Source organism: Ambystoma mexicanum, chromosome 1q, assembly GCF_040938575.1.
Source record: "Ambystoma mexicanum isolate Mex_15411 chromosome 1q, UKY_AmexF1_1, whole genome shotgun sequence".
In the NCBI taxonomy this organism is placed as follows: Eukaryota; Metazoa; Chordata; class Amphibia; order Caudata; family Ambystomatidae; genus Ambystoma; species Ambystoma mexicanum.
In genome coordinates this window covers 823,019,624-823,037,341 of record NC_090922.1, presented here as the reverse complement: position 1 = coordinate 823,037,341, position 17,718 = coordinate 823,019,624, and the positions used below count along the sequence as shown (strand labels likewise).

At 50.1% G+C, this 17,718-nt stretch overlaps 1 protein-coding gene across 7 annotated transcripts in view; it reads left to right on the top strand.

The window, feature by feature from the left end:
• The window catches only part of CACNA1E (calcium voltage-gated channel subunit alpha1 E), a 3,100,882-nt gene that overhangs the window by 2,735,721 nt on the left and 347,443 nt on the right, over positions 1-17,718 (top strand). For all 7 annotated transcript variants that reach the window (XM_069641436.1, XM_069641438.1, XM_069641434.1 and 4 more), the window contains one exon: positions 2,287-2,370. In XM_069641436.1, coding sequence (XP_069497537.1) covers positions 2,287-2,370 — 84 coding nt within the window. The remainder of the gene's footprint in view (positions 1-2,286; positions 2,371-17,718) is intronic.

Below are 17,718 nucleotides of genomic sequence, written 5' to 3'. Positions count from 1 at the left end.
GTAGGGGTGCGTCCTTGCGCCTCTTCATTTTGTATTTGTCAGACATGTTTTACATTCTGGATAACGTGAGCTCTATACCGCCTAAAATTGAGTGTTTTAGAATTGGTGCATTGGCATTTGCCAATGACATTATGTTATTCGATATTCCAAAGCTTGGATTATCCAGAGCTTTTTGTCTGCCCTAGGCAAATACATAAAAGACAATGATCTGAAAATAAATGTGCTTAAATCAACTGTAATGGCCTGCAGCAAAGGTAGAGAAATGCCCAAACATAAATGGTATTTTGGAGGTGCTCCTTTGAGGAACGTCGACCATATTGTCTACTTGGGCTTTCCGCTTTACTTGACTAGAAGACCCGGTAAGATTATTGAGAGACTCCACGCAGATGTGTCAAAAATATATATAAAGTATTGTGCTTAGACACTATGCCCACTTGTTGATTATTGCAAGGGCAAAGTTATACCAATGTTGTTAAATGGGCTGGAAGTACTAAATATTCCTAAGAAGTGCTGTCTAAGTCGAATGGAGGGACTCATATGGAAACATTGTCTTTGGTCTTTTTAAGAGTTGAGCTTGGCCTACAATCATTAGACTTGATAGTTACTTGTAAGACATTGATGACATTTAATACAATTCTGAGTCCAATTAAGCAATCCTTATACGAAGCAAACCTTATACGAAGACCTCAGCATTGTCTCTTCAGCTGGTACATCATGAGTACTAAACAATATTTATTCTGAATGTTTGCTAGTTTTGGACAGTATTGGGGCTTCATTTGAGGATCTAATGTCCAACCCAAATTTAGTTAAAAGGAAAGTTAAATTATGGGATTGGTGCAAGCAATGTGATGTCTTACAAAAATGCAAGGCATATGAACATTACAAATACGTCAGCAAGCAATTCAACATGTTACCAGGCTATATATTGTTATTCCCGGACCGCAAAGTCAGGGCAACAGATTTGAGGTTTATGTTCAATATATTATGCACCTTGGATACTGTGGGTCCTAGCCAGGGGCTTTCTCACAAGGATAAGCAGTGTCATCTTTGTAAGACCAAACACAAGTCATGGAAACATCTGGTTGTAGAATGTCAGGAAACAATTGTATGCATGTGTGAAAGGTATAAGGAGATATCAACTGTTACAATTATTGTGTAATATGGAAGTGTAACATGTAATATAGGTAGATTTGAGATTTTATTAAGGGTTTTTAAATTGTTGAGAAGAGATGAATGAACAGTTCCCTTGGATTAATGATTTTGTGTATTATGTTGTTGGTCTTCGAATGACATGTTGTTTGTATCATGTTTTTTCTAGTCCCATTAATTACCTGAATTTCGCTTAACGATTCCCTATGTTAGTCTGTTGAGTTTATTGCCTTCACAAAGTTTTTATATTTTAATTGAGTTGACGTGTGGTGGCTGATTTCTTGTGCTTTTTCTTATGATATGGCATTTTAGTTCCCATGAGTTGTAGAGGTCAGGTTGTGGGTGCCTATAGAATTCAGGATTCATTTAATGGCCCCTTAAAGTTCTTTGATGGTCTCAGTGGAGAAAATATTTTGGCACTAAAAGCCATCTAAAGAACGTATTCAGGATTGGTGGCTCTCTTTTGTTCTTGAGGTCAGCTTGGCATGAGTTTGATGCTTCTATTTGCCTATTTGCCTTACTTTTTTCTGGGATGTGGTATTTTTCTCACTGTAATTACCAATTGATGTCAGTTTTAAATGAATTTGAATGCTGATTTCTCTCCACAATTTGTTAGTAGACTTTTTTCATTTTTCCCTGTGGCATAGAACAGTAATGTCACTGTACAGTAAATTAATTTTTTTATAACCCTACAATTGCAAAAGTGTAGCTTGAGTGCAGTTATGAAGCACTTCTTGGGCAAAGATGGTTCAAACAATCTGTTGTGTGTATTTTGTAGGAAGAACATTGGGGCCACTAAGTATAACCCTACAGTTGCAAAAGTGTAGCTTGAGTGCAGTTATGAAGCACTTCTTGGGCAAAGATGGTTCAAACAATCTGTTGTGTGTATTTTGTAGGAAGAACTTTGGGGCCACTACGTGGTTATCATGTTTTGGCTCCTAAGAGTTCCAGTAATTAAAGGAGAAAGGAGCCCACCTAATTCTGCTTCCTCAAATTGTATGAGCTCAATTGAAAGATAGTTAATGGATATCTCTGTCCAGAAGAAGACAGTTATGGCATAATGAATCCTGTCCTTTACAAAGTTGTAATATACAACACTGACCCGTACCTAACCATTGATATTTTCTAACCTTCTAGAACTATTTCCGGGACACATGGAACATATTTGACTTCATCACAGTGATTGGGAGCATCACAGAGATCATCCTTACTGACAGCAAGGTATGTGCACTATGCTTATTGGGATATCTGGGACAGCCAACTGGAGCAATAGGCGTATCCTCCACTTCTAAACCGCCTCCAGCATTTTCATTGGAGTTATTGCCATCCAGAGTGCTTAGAAGTGTGCACTGACACTTCACTAGTTGGTTTGCCAATGTTTTCAGTGGGACTGACTAAGTCCATAAAGGAATGGCATTCCATTACTGTGTACAAGACTACTGCACTGAGCCATTCAATAGTGGGACATACTGGGCTCAGGAATATTTTGGTGATGCACCATTTCATCCAAAGGCAACCCCAGCAGGAACAAGCAACATCTAGTGAATTGCTAAGAGGAAGTAATCATTCCACCTTCAGTGACCCACATTGAATAGAATAGATTGCTTGGGTTCAGGCCAAGACCCTTGTGCTGCGCATTCCGTGTCAGTTTTATGACAAGACCCACCCAGTTTTGGAGCAGAATTCTATGGTTTCATCCAAATCACTCTTGTGGCATTCTGAAACAGCATTTCCTGAATTCAATTATATTGTGAAACTTAATTTCCCGAATTCTGTGATATTCTGCAGTCAATTCTCTGACACTTTCTCTGAAATGTGTCCTATGCAGCACAAAGGTCTCTCAATTCTTTCGCATCATGTTCTGAAATCTGTAACATGCTGCACAAATATTCACACATTTGTGACGAAAACAGAGGCAGCGTGTCCTCCACAGTGTCACATCTACTGTGACATCTTGTGGCATTCTTTGTGATCCGTTCTCAGTTCTATGACCTTATGCAGCAACATTGAGTGAACATTTCAAAAATTATGATTATTTTTTTGAACTTTCATTTTTATTAGCATTTTTAGTTCTATTACAAAACATCACAACATTTCCTACCGCATAATACTCATGCATCATCTCGTAACACTTGAAATGTTGTGTCCGCTGTGTCCCAGTACAGTCAACAAGGGTACCTTTCACCTTGAACCTTTAATTTTACTTCTGAGTGGAAGCCAAGGCCCTGTGCGAGCCCACCAACCCAAACCCACATAGCCCCTTGTGTACTTCTACATCCCTCGTTACCATTTTCCTATTCCAGGACTTCTTCATATGTCATCCTCCCCGCATTAACTAAGATTCGCCGCCCCTTGTACCATCTACTTCCCGTCCCTTACAGTGTCAGTATCCACCCCCGGTTAACCTTCATTCTGATCCTACCCCCTACCTCCCTCTTCAACCCTCTTACCCCCTCCCATTGGGCAATTAGTAGGCCCCACTCTTCTCCAGCATGGGGTCTGGCATGGATTCACATGCTCATGAATATTCCCCATCGTCAGGCTGGGAATCCTCGGTAAAGAAAAAAATCAGTTTCAGTTTCGTTTCTGAACTGCCTTTCTCCTAATAACCAATCACTGGTCTCTGGGTCATACTGCTCCCAGCCAATGACTGCCCTCTAACTAAGCCCCTCCTCTGGCAGCCATTTTCAGATTTTTACCGCACGTTCAAGTGTTGGGAGTCCTCGTGCTGTAGTTATCAAGATTTTACTGGGTTTTGCGAATTTTCAAAGAGATTTCATCACATTTTTCGGTCAATGGAGCCTCAAGCTCCACCGTTTCTACTTCTGATTAACGGGGACCCATTTTGGATTTTTCTACGCCCCTCAAGGACGGAATTTTCATGGAGTTTCACTTCTCGGAGGCTTCTGGAAGATCTTTGAGGCCTACCCCGTGTGGACATGGCCCAGGAAAAAGAAAATGCAAAGTCCGGACCCAAGCTCTTCAGGAGCTGCCCTGAATGCGGACTGCAGAATGTCTTCAAGGAGGACGAACATTCTCGATGTCTCTACTGCCTTCATGAAGACAAAATGCACGTGGAAGGACTGTGCGTTTTGCAAGAACATGTCCGAGCGGACGAGAGCCCAGCAGCAGGTGAGAAAAAGAAGAAGTCCGAGCAGTCTTCTAAGTCCTTTGAGGGCGCTCCGGCGATGGGGGCCCAACAAAAGGCTAAGCACCACGATTCTGCTGGCACCGGGAGCAGCGAACGGTCGGGCTCCTGGCTGGGGAAGAGGAAAGTGGAGAACCCGGGTAAGTTTCGGGAGAAGTCCCGGTCGATCCTGACGACAGCCGAGGGGGAGTGAGACGGTGACCCTCCCACCAAGGTGAAGGCCTCAGGCACCTCCAAGGTCGTTAAGGCCTTGATTCACCCGGCTAAGGCCTCTATCGAGGGAGTCGTGGCGGCCCTGCCGAAGCCTGTGGAGGCTACCCCAGTGGAGGCGACCTCGGGGCCTAGAGTTTCCCTGCCACCGCAGAGGGAATGCTCTTTTCAGCCCATCGATAAGACCCCCGTGAAAACCCCGTTGGGAAAAGAGGGGCGGGGGGGCGGTGGCCATCACGGACACGGATACAGCCTCTGAAAAGGAACTGCTTGGAGTCGTGAAGGTCGTGAACAAGAAGTTCGAGGAGGTCCGGTCCAATGGGAAGGATCCCAAAGAGGCGGACGAGGAAAGCGACGGCGGTGGCGGCGAAGAACACGTGGAGGCGGAGGATTCCACTCTGCAACTGTTACGCCTGTCGCAGCCAGTTCTCTGGACCACAAGACAACTCAGGGGCGATCTTGATGGCGATCCAGGCCTTGTGTATGGAGATAAGGACAAGGTTGCCCTTACCACCAACGGACGACCCAACGGAGCCTGGACCGTCGGAAAGCCCTCCAAACAAGCAGAGGAGAATTCATCCACCCCCTCCTTTCCAGCCTTTTCGGCCTGCACAGCCTTCTTCCCTGTCTCCTGAGCCGAGGGATGATATGGGAACAGAGACAGCCACGACGGGGACGGATGACGATGGTGGTGACGACGGGATGGACCTTCCATCACCACCTGCTCGGGCCTCCCCACCCGACGAAATCGGCTCCTTCCACGCCATGATCGTCAGGGCATCCGAGCTCTTCCAGCTCTGCCCCGTGGAGGAGAAGAAAGAAGGCTTCCTCTATCAACGAGGGGAGGCCAAAAGGAAGACGGTCCTCTCGGTCCCATTACTCAATGACATCTGGGATGAGGGACTGTTGCTCCTGAAGAACCCATCCACGGCCCCTGCCAAGAGAGACCAGTACGAGAAGAAGTACCGGGCCCCGGATTCCACCCCCATGTGCCTTAGGGCACAGCCTACCCCGGATTCGGTTGTCTCCGTGGCAGCCAAGAAGAAAGCGGCTGGGACGGCGGCGTCAACTTCGACATCTCTGCCAGATGGCGAAGGGAAGAAACTTGACGCCATGGGATGACGGGTCATCTCGTCGGCGGCGACTACCATTAAAACGGTCAATGCCCTCGCGATTGTGGCCCGCTACGACAGGGAGCTATGGTTTAAGATCGGTCCCCTACTGGATTTCCTCCCGGACGACAAAGAGGGTGGAGGCCCTAGAGATCCTACAGGAGGGAGAGGTGGCGTCGGACCATGCCATAACGGTGGCCACGAACATTGCCGACACCGGCTTCCACCAGATGGGCAACGGCATTTGCCTTTGCCAGTGCGGTTGGCTCAAGGCAACCGATTTCCGTCAGGACCTGCAGACCAGGGTCCTGGACATGCCCTTCGACGGGAACAACATGTTTGGCAAGGCAATGGACGAGTCGCTGCAAGCCATCAAGGCCGACACAGAGACGGTTCGTGCCTTAGGCGTTCTTCAGCAACGACGGTTCCCCTTTCGGGGCTCCGGAGGCAAGCAGGGTGCCTCCAAGGGATTTGGCGGCAGCTCCTCGACATACCGCCAGGCGGCACGCTCCTCGTCGCAGGAGGCCTACAGGGGACGCGGCAAGCAAGGAGGATCTCGTTGTTGTCGCCAAGGAGGCCAGGGCGGCAAGGCCGCCGCCAAGCAGGATTGAACTGGCTGTAGTGTCGAGCCTCCACCTGAGCACCCCAGTGGGAGGCCGGCTGGCGAACTTCGTCAGCGTGTGGGAGTCCATCTCCACTGACCGTTGGGTGCTGGATGCTCTGGCCCGCGGGCACACACTAGAATTTCTAAGAATGTGTCCCCGTATTCCACCTGTGGCCAGAAAGGAAAACCACGTCCCACAACTACTACCGGAGGTACGAGCGATGTTAAAGAAGGGAGCCATCAAACTCGTCCCAAAGATGCTCCGGGGCTCCGGAGTATACTCGCGGTACTTCCTTGTAAGGGAAAAGACTGGCGGTTGGCGACCCATCCTGGACCTTCATTGTCTAAATAAGAACATCAGGTCCCAGAAGTTCCGGATGGTTACCCTCCAGCACGTGCTGGGACAGCTGGAGGAAGGCGACTTGCTATTGTCGCTGGACCTGGAGGATGCCTACTTTCACATCCCAATCTTGAAAAAACATCGAAAGTTTCTGTGATTCGTAGTCCAAGGGCGGCACTACCTGTTCAAGGCCCTTCCCTTCGGACTGAAGTCGGCGCCCAGCGTGTTCGCCAAGTGCCTAGCAATAGTGGTGGCGCGGCTGCACCTACAGGGGATCCACGTCTACCCATACCTGGACGACTGGCTCATCCAGGCAGAGTCAAGGGAACTCGCTGTCGAACACACGAGGAAGACCGTCCAACTGCTCACGGATCTAGGATTTTACTAGGACTAGCATCTCTGTTGGAGGAGAGGACGAAGGCCATCCTAGGCAAGGTGCAACGGCTGTCGATCATGGACGTGGCCAAGGTGAGGTCCGTAAAGTCCCTGCTCGGCATGATGTCCTCCTGCATTTATCTTGTGCGCGTTTGCAGACTACGGATGCGACCACTGCAGGAGTTCCTCGACGCCCATTGGATGCAAGCGATGGGCAACTTCGAAGACAGGATCTTAGTCAACGAGACCTTTCGACAAGCTTTCCGGTGGTGGGGCACCCACGCGCATCTGATGGTGGGTATGGACTTCCAGACCCCGGCCCATCAGGAGACGGTGACGACAGATGCCTCTCTGGACGGATGGGGGGCCCATTCCAGAGATCTCCACGCAAGAGGCCTTTGGCTGCCGGAGGAGAAGTCACTACACATCAACGTCCTGGAGCTCCGATCCGTGTTCTGGGCCCTCAGGTCGTTCCTTCTGTCCCTCAAGGACAAGGTGGTGAGGATCTTCACCGACAACGCCACAACAATGTTTTACATCTGGAAGGAGGGAGGCACCAGATCCCCAGCCCTATCCAAGGAGGCCCAGGATCTGTGGCATTGGGCTGTAGCCCAAGGGATGTTTCTGGTACCCTTCCACCTGGCAGGAATAAAAAACACCATTGCTGACGCACTCAGCAGAGAGCTGCGCTCGTGCCACAAGTGGGAACTGCGGCAGGATCAAGTGGACATCCTCTTCCGATGATGGGGCAATCCCCAGATCGACCTGTTTGTGACGGCGACAAACTCCAAGTGCCAGAGGTTCGCCAGCAGGTTCCCCCAGCCGGGGAGTATGGGCGATGCCTTCTCGTTCCCCTGGGGCGGCCTGTTCCTGTATGTGTTCCCTCTGTTGCTGCCTCGACTCATCAACCAACTCAAACGGTCCCGGTGCAGGATGATCCTCGTCGCACTGGCGTGGCCGAGGCAGATCTGGTTCCCGGACCTTCTGGACATGTCAGCGTCCCCCCCAGTCAAACTGCTGACAGACGCGGAACTCCTCATCAGAGAAGGAGGCGCCATCCTCCACCACGATCCGGCGTCACTGAACTTGCAGGCCTGGCTCCTGCAGCGCTAGAGTTTGGAGGGTACGATATCCCGGCGGACTGCAAGGATGTGCTTGCAAAGGCCAGGGCGCCCTCGACTCTCAATTGTTATGGACACAAATGGAAGAGGTTCTCTGTCTGGTGCCGTGCACAGAAGATTAACCCTCTGCGGATTACGGCACCTCAGGTGCTGCCGTACCTACTTTCGCTGGCCAAGGCGGGGCTGGCGCACGCCTCCATCAACATTCATCTAGTAGCGATTTCCCGCTACTCCAGGACCCTGGGGCGATCAACTCTCTGGTCCCATCACCTGGTGAAGGAGTTCATGAAGGGACTGTTCCGGTCATTCCCACCAGTGAAGGCTACGGCCCCGGTGTGGGAGCTCAACGTGGTGCTTTCCAGGCTCATGGGGCCGCCATTTGAACCGCTGCATTTGGCACCGTTTAAGTTCCTGTCGTGGAAGACAGCGTTTCTTGTGGCCATCACCTCTGCACGACGAGTGGGAGAGATCCAGGCCCTCTCCTGTAAAACTCCATACTTGACTTTTCACGATACGAGGGTGTTGCTGAGAACGCACCCCTCCTTCATGCCCAACGTGCCATCGGACTTCCATCTCAATGAGCCCTTGGTGTTACCTGTTTTCTTCCCGTCACCTTTGTCGAGGGCCGAGAGGACTTTGCCCCTGCTGGATGTAGCTAGAGCGCTAAAGTTCTACATGGACCGCAGGAAGAGTTTTCGGATGACATCACAGCGGTTTGTGAACTTTGGACCTGTGAACCAAGGGAAGGCCCTCTCGAAGGCTTCCATTTCCAGATGGCTCTCTGGCTGTATCATGCACTGTCACCGGTTAGCAAACCGACCGTTGCCCGGCCGTTCGAGAGCCCATTCAACCAGAGCGATCGCTGCTACCACGGCGTTCCTGTCTGGTGTGCCCCTGCTTGACATCTGCAGGGCTGCTACATGGAGGTCGACGCACACCTTCACGAGATTCTACTGCATCGACCGGGATTCCAGGGAGGAGTCCAGAGTCGGCCAGGCAGTGCTGCGCAACCTGTTCGCTTAAGGTGAGCCTGGTGAGGAGGTAAGAAATGCTTGAGTTGTTGTATTGCTTACTGTTGAGCCTTGCCACCTCCCGTGGTTGTGCATGTGTGTACTGCTATGTATTCTTATATTCATGAGCATGTGAATCCATGCCAGACCCCATGCTGGAGAAGGAACAAGTTACTTACCTGTAACTGTTGTTCTCCAGCATGGGTCTGGCATGGATTCACATGCAAACCCTCCCTCCTACCCCTCTGCGGCTCTTCACTTGGTCTTACTGCCACTTTACGTGCTACCAAATCTGAAGATGGCTGCCAGAGGAAGGGCTTAGGTAGAGGGCAGTCATTGGCTGGGGACAGTATGACCCAGAGACCAGTGATTGGTTATTAGGAGAAAGACAGTTCAGAAACAAAACTGAAACTGATTTTTTTTCTTTACCGAGGATTCCCATCCTGACGACGGGGAATATTCATGAGCATGTGAATCCATGCCAGACCCATGCTGGAGAACAACAGTTACAGGTAAGTAACTTGTTCCCTCTTGAAATTCGTCAAGATTGGCGTTCACTGATTCCAAGATGGCCGCGAACCCGTAAGCACCACGGCCAACAAGCTCCCGAGGCCCGCAATCTGCTTTTATTAACCAGCAATCCCTCCCCAGGCAGCAAAAAAAAGGAAGCAATAGCGGCCGGAGCTCAGCGGGCGCACTGACGGATCCTTCGGACCCTCCGCTTAGATCGAGGAGTCCCATTGGAGAGAGCCCTCTGGAGCCATGGGCGGGCCTCTCTGACTACAACACAAGCAGCTGGCTTTCGGAGAGCCCTGTCCGGCTCCCAAGCACAGTGCCGAGGGTCGCTGCCTCCTTCAGGTTGCCCTGTCCTACAGAGCTTGAGGGGCTAACCGCCGGAGAAGAGAATCGGAGCTCCTCCAACCCCCGCCGCATCTGTCACCAGCGCCGACCAGCCCTGCGGGGTGCCGCGACCCTGCATTGCTACGCAGCCGTGGCGGCCTTCGGACCCGGCCTGTGGGGGTGCCGGGGGAAACGCAGCTTGCATCCAGTGACCGTCACTAGCTGAGGACCAGGCTGGCTCAGACCTGCCGAGGGACAGAGCGAGAGGATCAGACCCTCACAGCAGGTAAGTGCGGGCCCAGGCGGACCTATGGACTATTGCCTCCCTCCTTGCCCCAGGACGCTGGCCAACAGCTGGCAAACAGAAGCACACGTGGAGTGCCCAGAGGGGTTACAAGCATCGTAGAGTTCCCTTGCCACAACACATCGCACCTGTGCTGTGGGAGGAGAGGACTTTGGTTAAGCCCCCATGCCATCCAGGCACGTGCAGCTGACTTTCCTGTCCACCCACCTGTGTAAATAAGCACCAGGGCGCGGCGCCATACGGGACAGCTCTGATCTTTGCTGACCCACCTCCTATGATCACTGGGGCTCACATCACCCAGCCACTAGGCCCCCGAGGGCACCACCAGCACAACCAAGAACGGCCGGAGAGAGTGTAGAGGCTCCTCCTCTGATGATCGCACCTGAGACTGTCACTCTCCTCCGGCCCCCCCTAGCACAACAACCAATTCTGTTGGGCCAACCGAATACAGCCCAAGGCATTGACGACTTGGAAGGGGGAGGAAGTCGACCCGCACCAATAAGTGAACCGGATGAGAAAAAGTGCACGCAGGGGATGATCTAGGAACCCAAGCTGCCACGAGGAGGTGTCCTGTCCCTTGCTCGGCTGGCCTCACCTGCCCTGCACAAACTCCCGAGAGGGGAAGCTACCCCTCCTGCAAGAAGCTTGAACAGCATCGCAGGGCCGCCCCGGGGTAACATCATCTCTGGAGGGGTCCAGAGGGCGATCCCCAGAACACAGGACTCCTAGACACCAACAGCATGTCCAAGAATAAGGGCAAGGACTCCCAACCCCTCCAGAGACCGCCCAGAAGAGCCCAGGAGGGCGCGCTGGCCAAGATATGGGCCAAAGACACGGAGAAACCCCGGGGGACCAGCCCTAACGAGGGGCCTACCGAAGCACAATCTACGGACCGGGACAACCCGGAGCAACTAGTCTCACAATCAGTGCTGAAACACCTTGTGGCTGACATAGTCGATAAAATCACAACAGCTGGCCAGAAGCAAATGGATGCACTCAGAGAGGACCTAGCCGAAGGCCTCCAAGAAATCAAGAGAGATATCAACAAGATAGAGGAAAGAGAAGATACGAATGAGAGGGCGATACAGGACCTGGCTGAGGATGCGAGGAAAATCTAGTCCTTGCTGGACACATTGGCGACAGCTACATATAACCTGCAGCTCCAGGTGGAAGACTTGGAAAATCAATCCAGGTGATCGAATATCCGAATTAAGGCTCCCCCGCAGGACACTCAGGGACAAGACTTACCCCAGGTGGTAAGGGGAATCTTCAACGATCTTTTAGACAAGGAGGGCTCCGAGGACATGGTCTTCGATAGAATCCATAGTGTAGGACCCAGAAGATCAGACCCGGGTGCAAGACCAAGAGACGTCCTGGTGGCGATGCACAGTTATGTCCTGAAAGAAAAGATACTCTTGAAAGTGCGTAAGGATGGCCAGATAAACTACAATGGGGAGGAGATATCATTATATAAGGACTTAGCCCAAGCAACCTTAATCAAACGTAGAAAAATGGGCCCAGTGCTGACCTACTTAAGGGCTCAGGATATACGGTATAGATGGCTGCATCCCTTTGGCCTGACATTTGACTGGAAAGGAAAGTCCCAGAAAATTAATACATGCGAACAGTGACTAGCCCTCCTGGAGCTGGAGGAGGAGGGCTTGCCGCCGCCCCCCCACCCCATCCCCTACCCACCGGTCGAGCCATAGATCATGGGAGTGGTCTACTGTCCAGTCTAAAAAATCAATAAAATGCGACGTCCGGCCCCAACTACGAGGACCGCCGACGGGGTAGGAACTGGAATCTGAGAACAGATGAGAGCACCACAGCTGCTGCAGAGAATGCCTGGGGAGGGCACAAGAGCATAGCATAGGATAGCCATGCTCATAGCTTGTTACTAAAGTGCACGGAGGGGCCTCGGGGCGGGGGGACTTTACTTTGGAATGGGATCGGGATATCCCACGTTGGATTGGTTGGGGGGCTTTAGCCGGGACGATTCTCGAGGTTCAGATTCGAGGGGGGCAATAGGTCAGTCGTTCCGCTTACCCCTGGGGGAGGAGGGGACAGAGCGGGGGACCGAGGGGATGACCAGAACTTAGGGCCCAGGCGGAACGCGGGAGCCCCATTGAGGCCAAATATGTTTTACAGTGGGGCTTCAAATTCAGGCCACCTCTCTCTCATGCAGTATGGCTAGCACGGTAGTAATCCAGATCCTTTCCCTCAATGTCAATGGCCTAAATTCTCCCGTCAAACGCAAGAAACTAGAGTGCTACATTAGCCGTGAAAGGCCTGCTATAGTTGCGTTGCAGGAGACCCACATCCGCTCATTGGACAGGGGGAGGGTCAAAATATGGGGGTATTCTAGGTCACTCCAAGCCACCCAATCTGACAAGAAAGCAGGGGTCCTGTTGGCCATCAAGGACGGGTTAGACCTACACATTACTGGGAAGGACTCTGATGATCAAGGGAGATACCTAGCGGTATCTCTGGAGGGCAGCAGCCAGGGCCTCACGGTGGCTACACTATAAGCCCCAAATACAGCACAGGATTCCTTTACTCAGTCTCTCTTGAGTAAGCTCAAGACCTTCGCCAAATCCCCTATTATCCTCACCGGCGATTTCAACATGGCGTGGGACCCAGCCTAGGATGGGAGCATGGGGGGGCAGGCTTGCAGGGGAGACCGTCTCAGGAACTAAAGGGGAGAATTGCCAACTTGGCTTTAGTGGATGCGTGGAGGGAGATACAAGGAGAGAACGAGGTGTACACCTTCTATTTGCACACCCATCGCTCCCATTCAAGAATAGACTACATTTGGGTTTGTCCACTCTTCTGGGAAAGGCTCTAGACATCTCCATAGGCACCACAGTTCTCTCTGATTACACTCCCTTAACCATAACCTTGAAAGCGAGGGGGAGACCTCTAGGCCTGTGGAAATGGCGCTACCCGACACTACTTCTAAGATCAATTATTGGCCCGGGAGGTAGACCAGGAAATAGAGCATTTCTTCACGGACAATGCGGTAGGGGACACGACACTTCAAGTTAGGTGGGATGCATTTAAAGCTACTCTGAGAGGCACAATAATAGCAATTAAAGCAAGAAGGGATAGGGAGTTGAGACTCGGCAGAGGCGCGACTAGAAGAGCACCTGAAGGAGATAATGGCCAAAATGGGAATTAACCAGACTCCGGCACCAAAAGAGCCTACAGGGCAATCCAGGGCCAGCTACACCCGATCCAGACTCGAGAGGCGGAACGGAACCTTCTATATCTTAGACAAAAATTCTACATCAAAGCCAATAAGGCGGATCGCCTCTTGGCGAGAATGCTTAGAAGGCAAAAGAGTGAGAAAACAATATTGAAAGTCAGGCTCACGGGAGGGGGGTACTAGTTCTAGGAACGAGGATATTGCAACCGAATTCATCTGTTTTTACTCCTCCCTATATGTGTCGGATAATCCGTCACAGGCGCTCCAGTTAAATTACTTAGATAGGGTTAACCTTCCCCGCATTTCTGAAGAGGAGAGAGAGGCGCTGGAAAGGGAAATTACGCAGGACGCGGCTACGGCGGCGATCAGATCTCTACCCAACTGTAAGTCGCCGGGCCCAGATGGCTATGTGGCTGAATTCTACAAATTGCATAGGGAAACGCTGATCCCAATCCTAACCGCTCTTTTCAACCAAATGGGACGTGACAGTGTCAAAACGCGATCGATGGAAGAAGCGAAAGTCGTCCTTATCCACAAGAAGGGCAAAGACCCCACTGAATATTCCTCATATCGCCCCATAGCTCTAATTAATGTAGATTCTAAACTACACGCTAAGATCTTAGCAACAAGACTGGATCACATAATCCCTAAACTGGTCCACCCAGACCAATCCAGTTTTGTCAGGGGCCGCCAGACCAGTGATAATGTCAGGAGGCTGGCCCACTTAATAGAGAAGGCCCACAAGAGAGGAATCCCTTCCCTCCTCATGGCAATTGACGCACAGAAGGCGTTTGATCGAGTGGAGTGGGGATTCTTTTTTGCGACCATGTCTAGGATGGGCTTCGGGTCCAATTTCATGGACAAGATCAGGGCTAACTATCATCATCCATCTCTCCGTAGTGAACGGACAATTAACATACCCCGTAGTTGTGGAGAGGGGCACAAAGCAGGGGTGCCTGCTCTCTCCAATTCTGTATGCCCTGCATCTGGAACCCTTCCTTGAAGCGGTGCGCTGTAACCGGCATATAACGGGAATACCATTTGCGGGGGTAACCCACAAAATAGCTGCGTTTGCTGATGATATGATCTTGCCTATGACCCACCTGAGTACCACTATCCCTGAGGTAAAAAGCGTGCTAATCCAATTCGCTAACATTGCAGGCCTGAAAATCAACGCGTCCAAGTCAGAAATTCTTAACCTCTCCCGACGGCAGCGGCCAATACTTTGAGGGCTACCTCCCCCTATAGATGGGTCGAGCACTCCATCACCTACTTGGGAATAAACCTGTCCAGAACAATTGATCAGCTGTATCATGTTAACTATCCAAAAGTAAGTCCAAAAATTCCTCTGCTCCTCCCTCATGAAATCAAACATGACCTTCAACTTGGAAGCCTGGTAATAAATCTGAAAGTCTGGAAAACCAAATCCCCAGTGATCTCTAAGGAGAGTCAGGGATGATCTCTTTCGTCTTGCATTCTTGTTACCCCAAACAAACCTGGCCACCATCGTATTTAATTCACAAAAGAAATTCTCGGGAAGGCACACTGGAATGGAGACAAAACAGTACCGTCAGCTTCCACCTCTTCAGGTTAGATCTTATTTTGTCCAAAATAGGGGTAAAATTTGGTTTCCCCAAACTTGAAAGGTCTCTCGTAATAGTGACCCCTAAGTATTTCAAATCCTTCCTTTCCATTTTCATACCACATATCCGTTCTTCAAGATCAAGGCAAGACTGTGCCCTCCTCATCGGCATTACCCTAGACTTATCCGTGTTAATTTTGAGGCCTGTAGAAAACACAGAGTGGGGGATCTGTGAAATCAACTCCAGGGGGGAGTTCTGCGGGTCGGACAGGTAAGCTAATATGTAATATGCACTGCGAATAGTGAACTCCCACCCACAGTCGATCCCTTTATCCCCGGATTGGATCTGATTGCAATAGCTAGGGGCTCCATGGCCATGGCATATAATGTTGGGAAGAGGGGACAACCCTGGCGTATGCCCCTGGATAAACAGAAGGATTCAGTAAGTATGTGTGCCCCTGGATAAACTGAAGGATTCAGTAAGTATCCCATTCACCTGCACATGGCCGGTCGGGGAATTATATAATGCTGTGACCCAATTTCTAAAAATTTCCCTGAAGCCCAGTTTTTTAAGGACTTTCATCATGTACTGCCATTCTACCCGATCGAAGGCCTTCTGCGAGTCAATGGAAACCAAGGTTTGATCTTACTCGCACCTGTTTGCCCGTGTATCAAGTTTATGGTTTTCCAGATGTTGCCTTTTCTGAAGCCCACTTTGTCCCAGTGAATTAGGGTAGGCAGCACCCCTTCTAATCTGTTTCCCAATAATTTTGCAAGATTTTTTACATCAACGTTTGATATGGAGATCGGCCTATAAGAGGCACACTGAGCTGGATCCTTACCTCTTTTGGCAGGACTATGATAATAGCCCCCATCCTTGTTTCCAGAAGAGCTCCTCCCGTTAGGATCATATTAAATACCCTTGTCAGATACGGAACTAGGTTCGATCTATATTGTTTGTAGAACCACACTGAGAAACCGTGCCCCCCCCTGTTGTAGTACCCCCTTTCATCCCTTTAATTGTTGTCTCTACCTCCTCCACCCCCACTGGATCCTCCAAGGTGAACGCCATCTCGTCAGATAGATTCCGGATGGGCAAATTGCTAAGAAACTCTGTAATATTGGAGCCATCACCCCCATACCCCGAAGAGTAAAGGTGTTCAAAAAAGGCCCTGAATTGATCCACAATACCATCAGCGTCATGGACCGTGGGGTGCCCAGGAACCTTAATTACAGTCACCATTTTTCTTTTACGCTGCTCTCGTAATTTCCATGCCAGTATTTTATCGTCTCTATCACCCTTCTCGTAATATTTCTGTTTGAGAAATAAAAGTTTCCTCTGGTGTGTTAGACCAGTAATGTTTTCAATTGGGTTTTATAACTTTGTAGTTGACTTGCTTCCCCGGAGTGCAAGGGGGACCCCCTCACTTCCCGGGAAAACAACCTAATTCCTGCTATTTTATCACATAGTTCCACCTCCTGTCTTAGTCGCTCCCTTTTATTAAAGGAAACTATTTTGATTAGAACGCCGCGAATAGTGCCTTTAAACCCCTCCCAGAGGACTTGATCTCCCACATCCCCTGTATCATTATATTTTAAATAGTCTTACTTCCGTGAAAACATCACATGCTTTTTTATTTGTCCCTAATAAGGGCATCATTGCACATCCATCTGCCCCTTGATAACCCCACCGCCCAGTTTCCCAGGACTATCTCAACCAAGTCATGCTCAGACCATGGAACAGAGTCGACCAGGGAGCTGGAGATCTGACCCCTAAGAGCATCATCAATTAGGATCAAATCTATTCTTGAAGACGAGTTGTAAACTTGGGAGTAGTATTTAAAGGGTCTGTGTCCCGCCTCTGAATCCACCCAGGAGTTTGATATCCTGAGGTCCTTATTGATCTCCTGAAATTCTCAGAAACCTTTGGACTAATACATGGTCCTTCCACCCACCCCACTCTGAGCCGGTCTTTACTCGGGGCAAGTACCATATTGAAGTCTCCTCCCACTATTAGGGCACCCTCGACAATGGGCATCAACTTATCTCTGACTTCCCCCCAGAACAACCATTGGCCCTCATTCGGGGAAATACACTGAACCCACTGTCAACATCATTCCCACCAATTTGCCCTTTAATGAACATTAACCTTCTCCCCCTTATCCACCAGGCAGGCCTCTACTTTGAAGTTCAGTCGGCTGGAAAAAAGAATCGCCACACCTCTTTTTTGGGATTTCGCAGATGACCCATATAGGTCACCCACAAAGGTTCCTTCCCTGATACCCAGTGTGTCTCCTGAACCAGCATTATATCCAATTGTGCCCTCTTGAATTCCCTAAGCAGGAGAGATCTATTTGTCGGTGAGTTTGTTACCCTAACTTTCAGGGAACCAATCGTAATTTCAATCCCCATACTGCTCTTGGCGGTTGCTCCCTTTGCTAAGCCTCGCTCAAGGTACCCCTTTGTTGACATGACGCATCCACATTGACTAAAACACAAAGCTTGTGACACTTGAAAACAACATTTCAAACCAGTTAACTTTGCAACTTTCCCTGAACCTCCCCCTCCAACTGAAGCGTCTAGTTTTCACCGATCACCACAGTGACCTTTAACCAGACCACCATATATATTCTCGCCACTTGTGCCCTTTCAGCCATACACCCCAGTTCCTGAGCCCCCTCTATTTGACAGCAAAAAAGACGACTGTCGCAAAACATT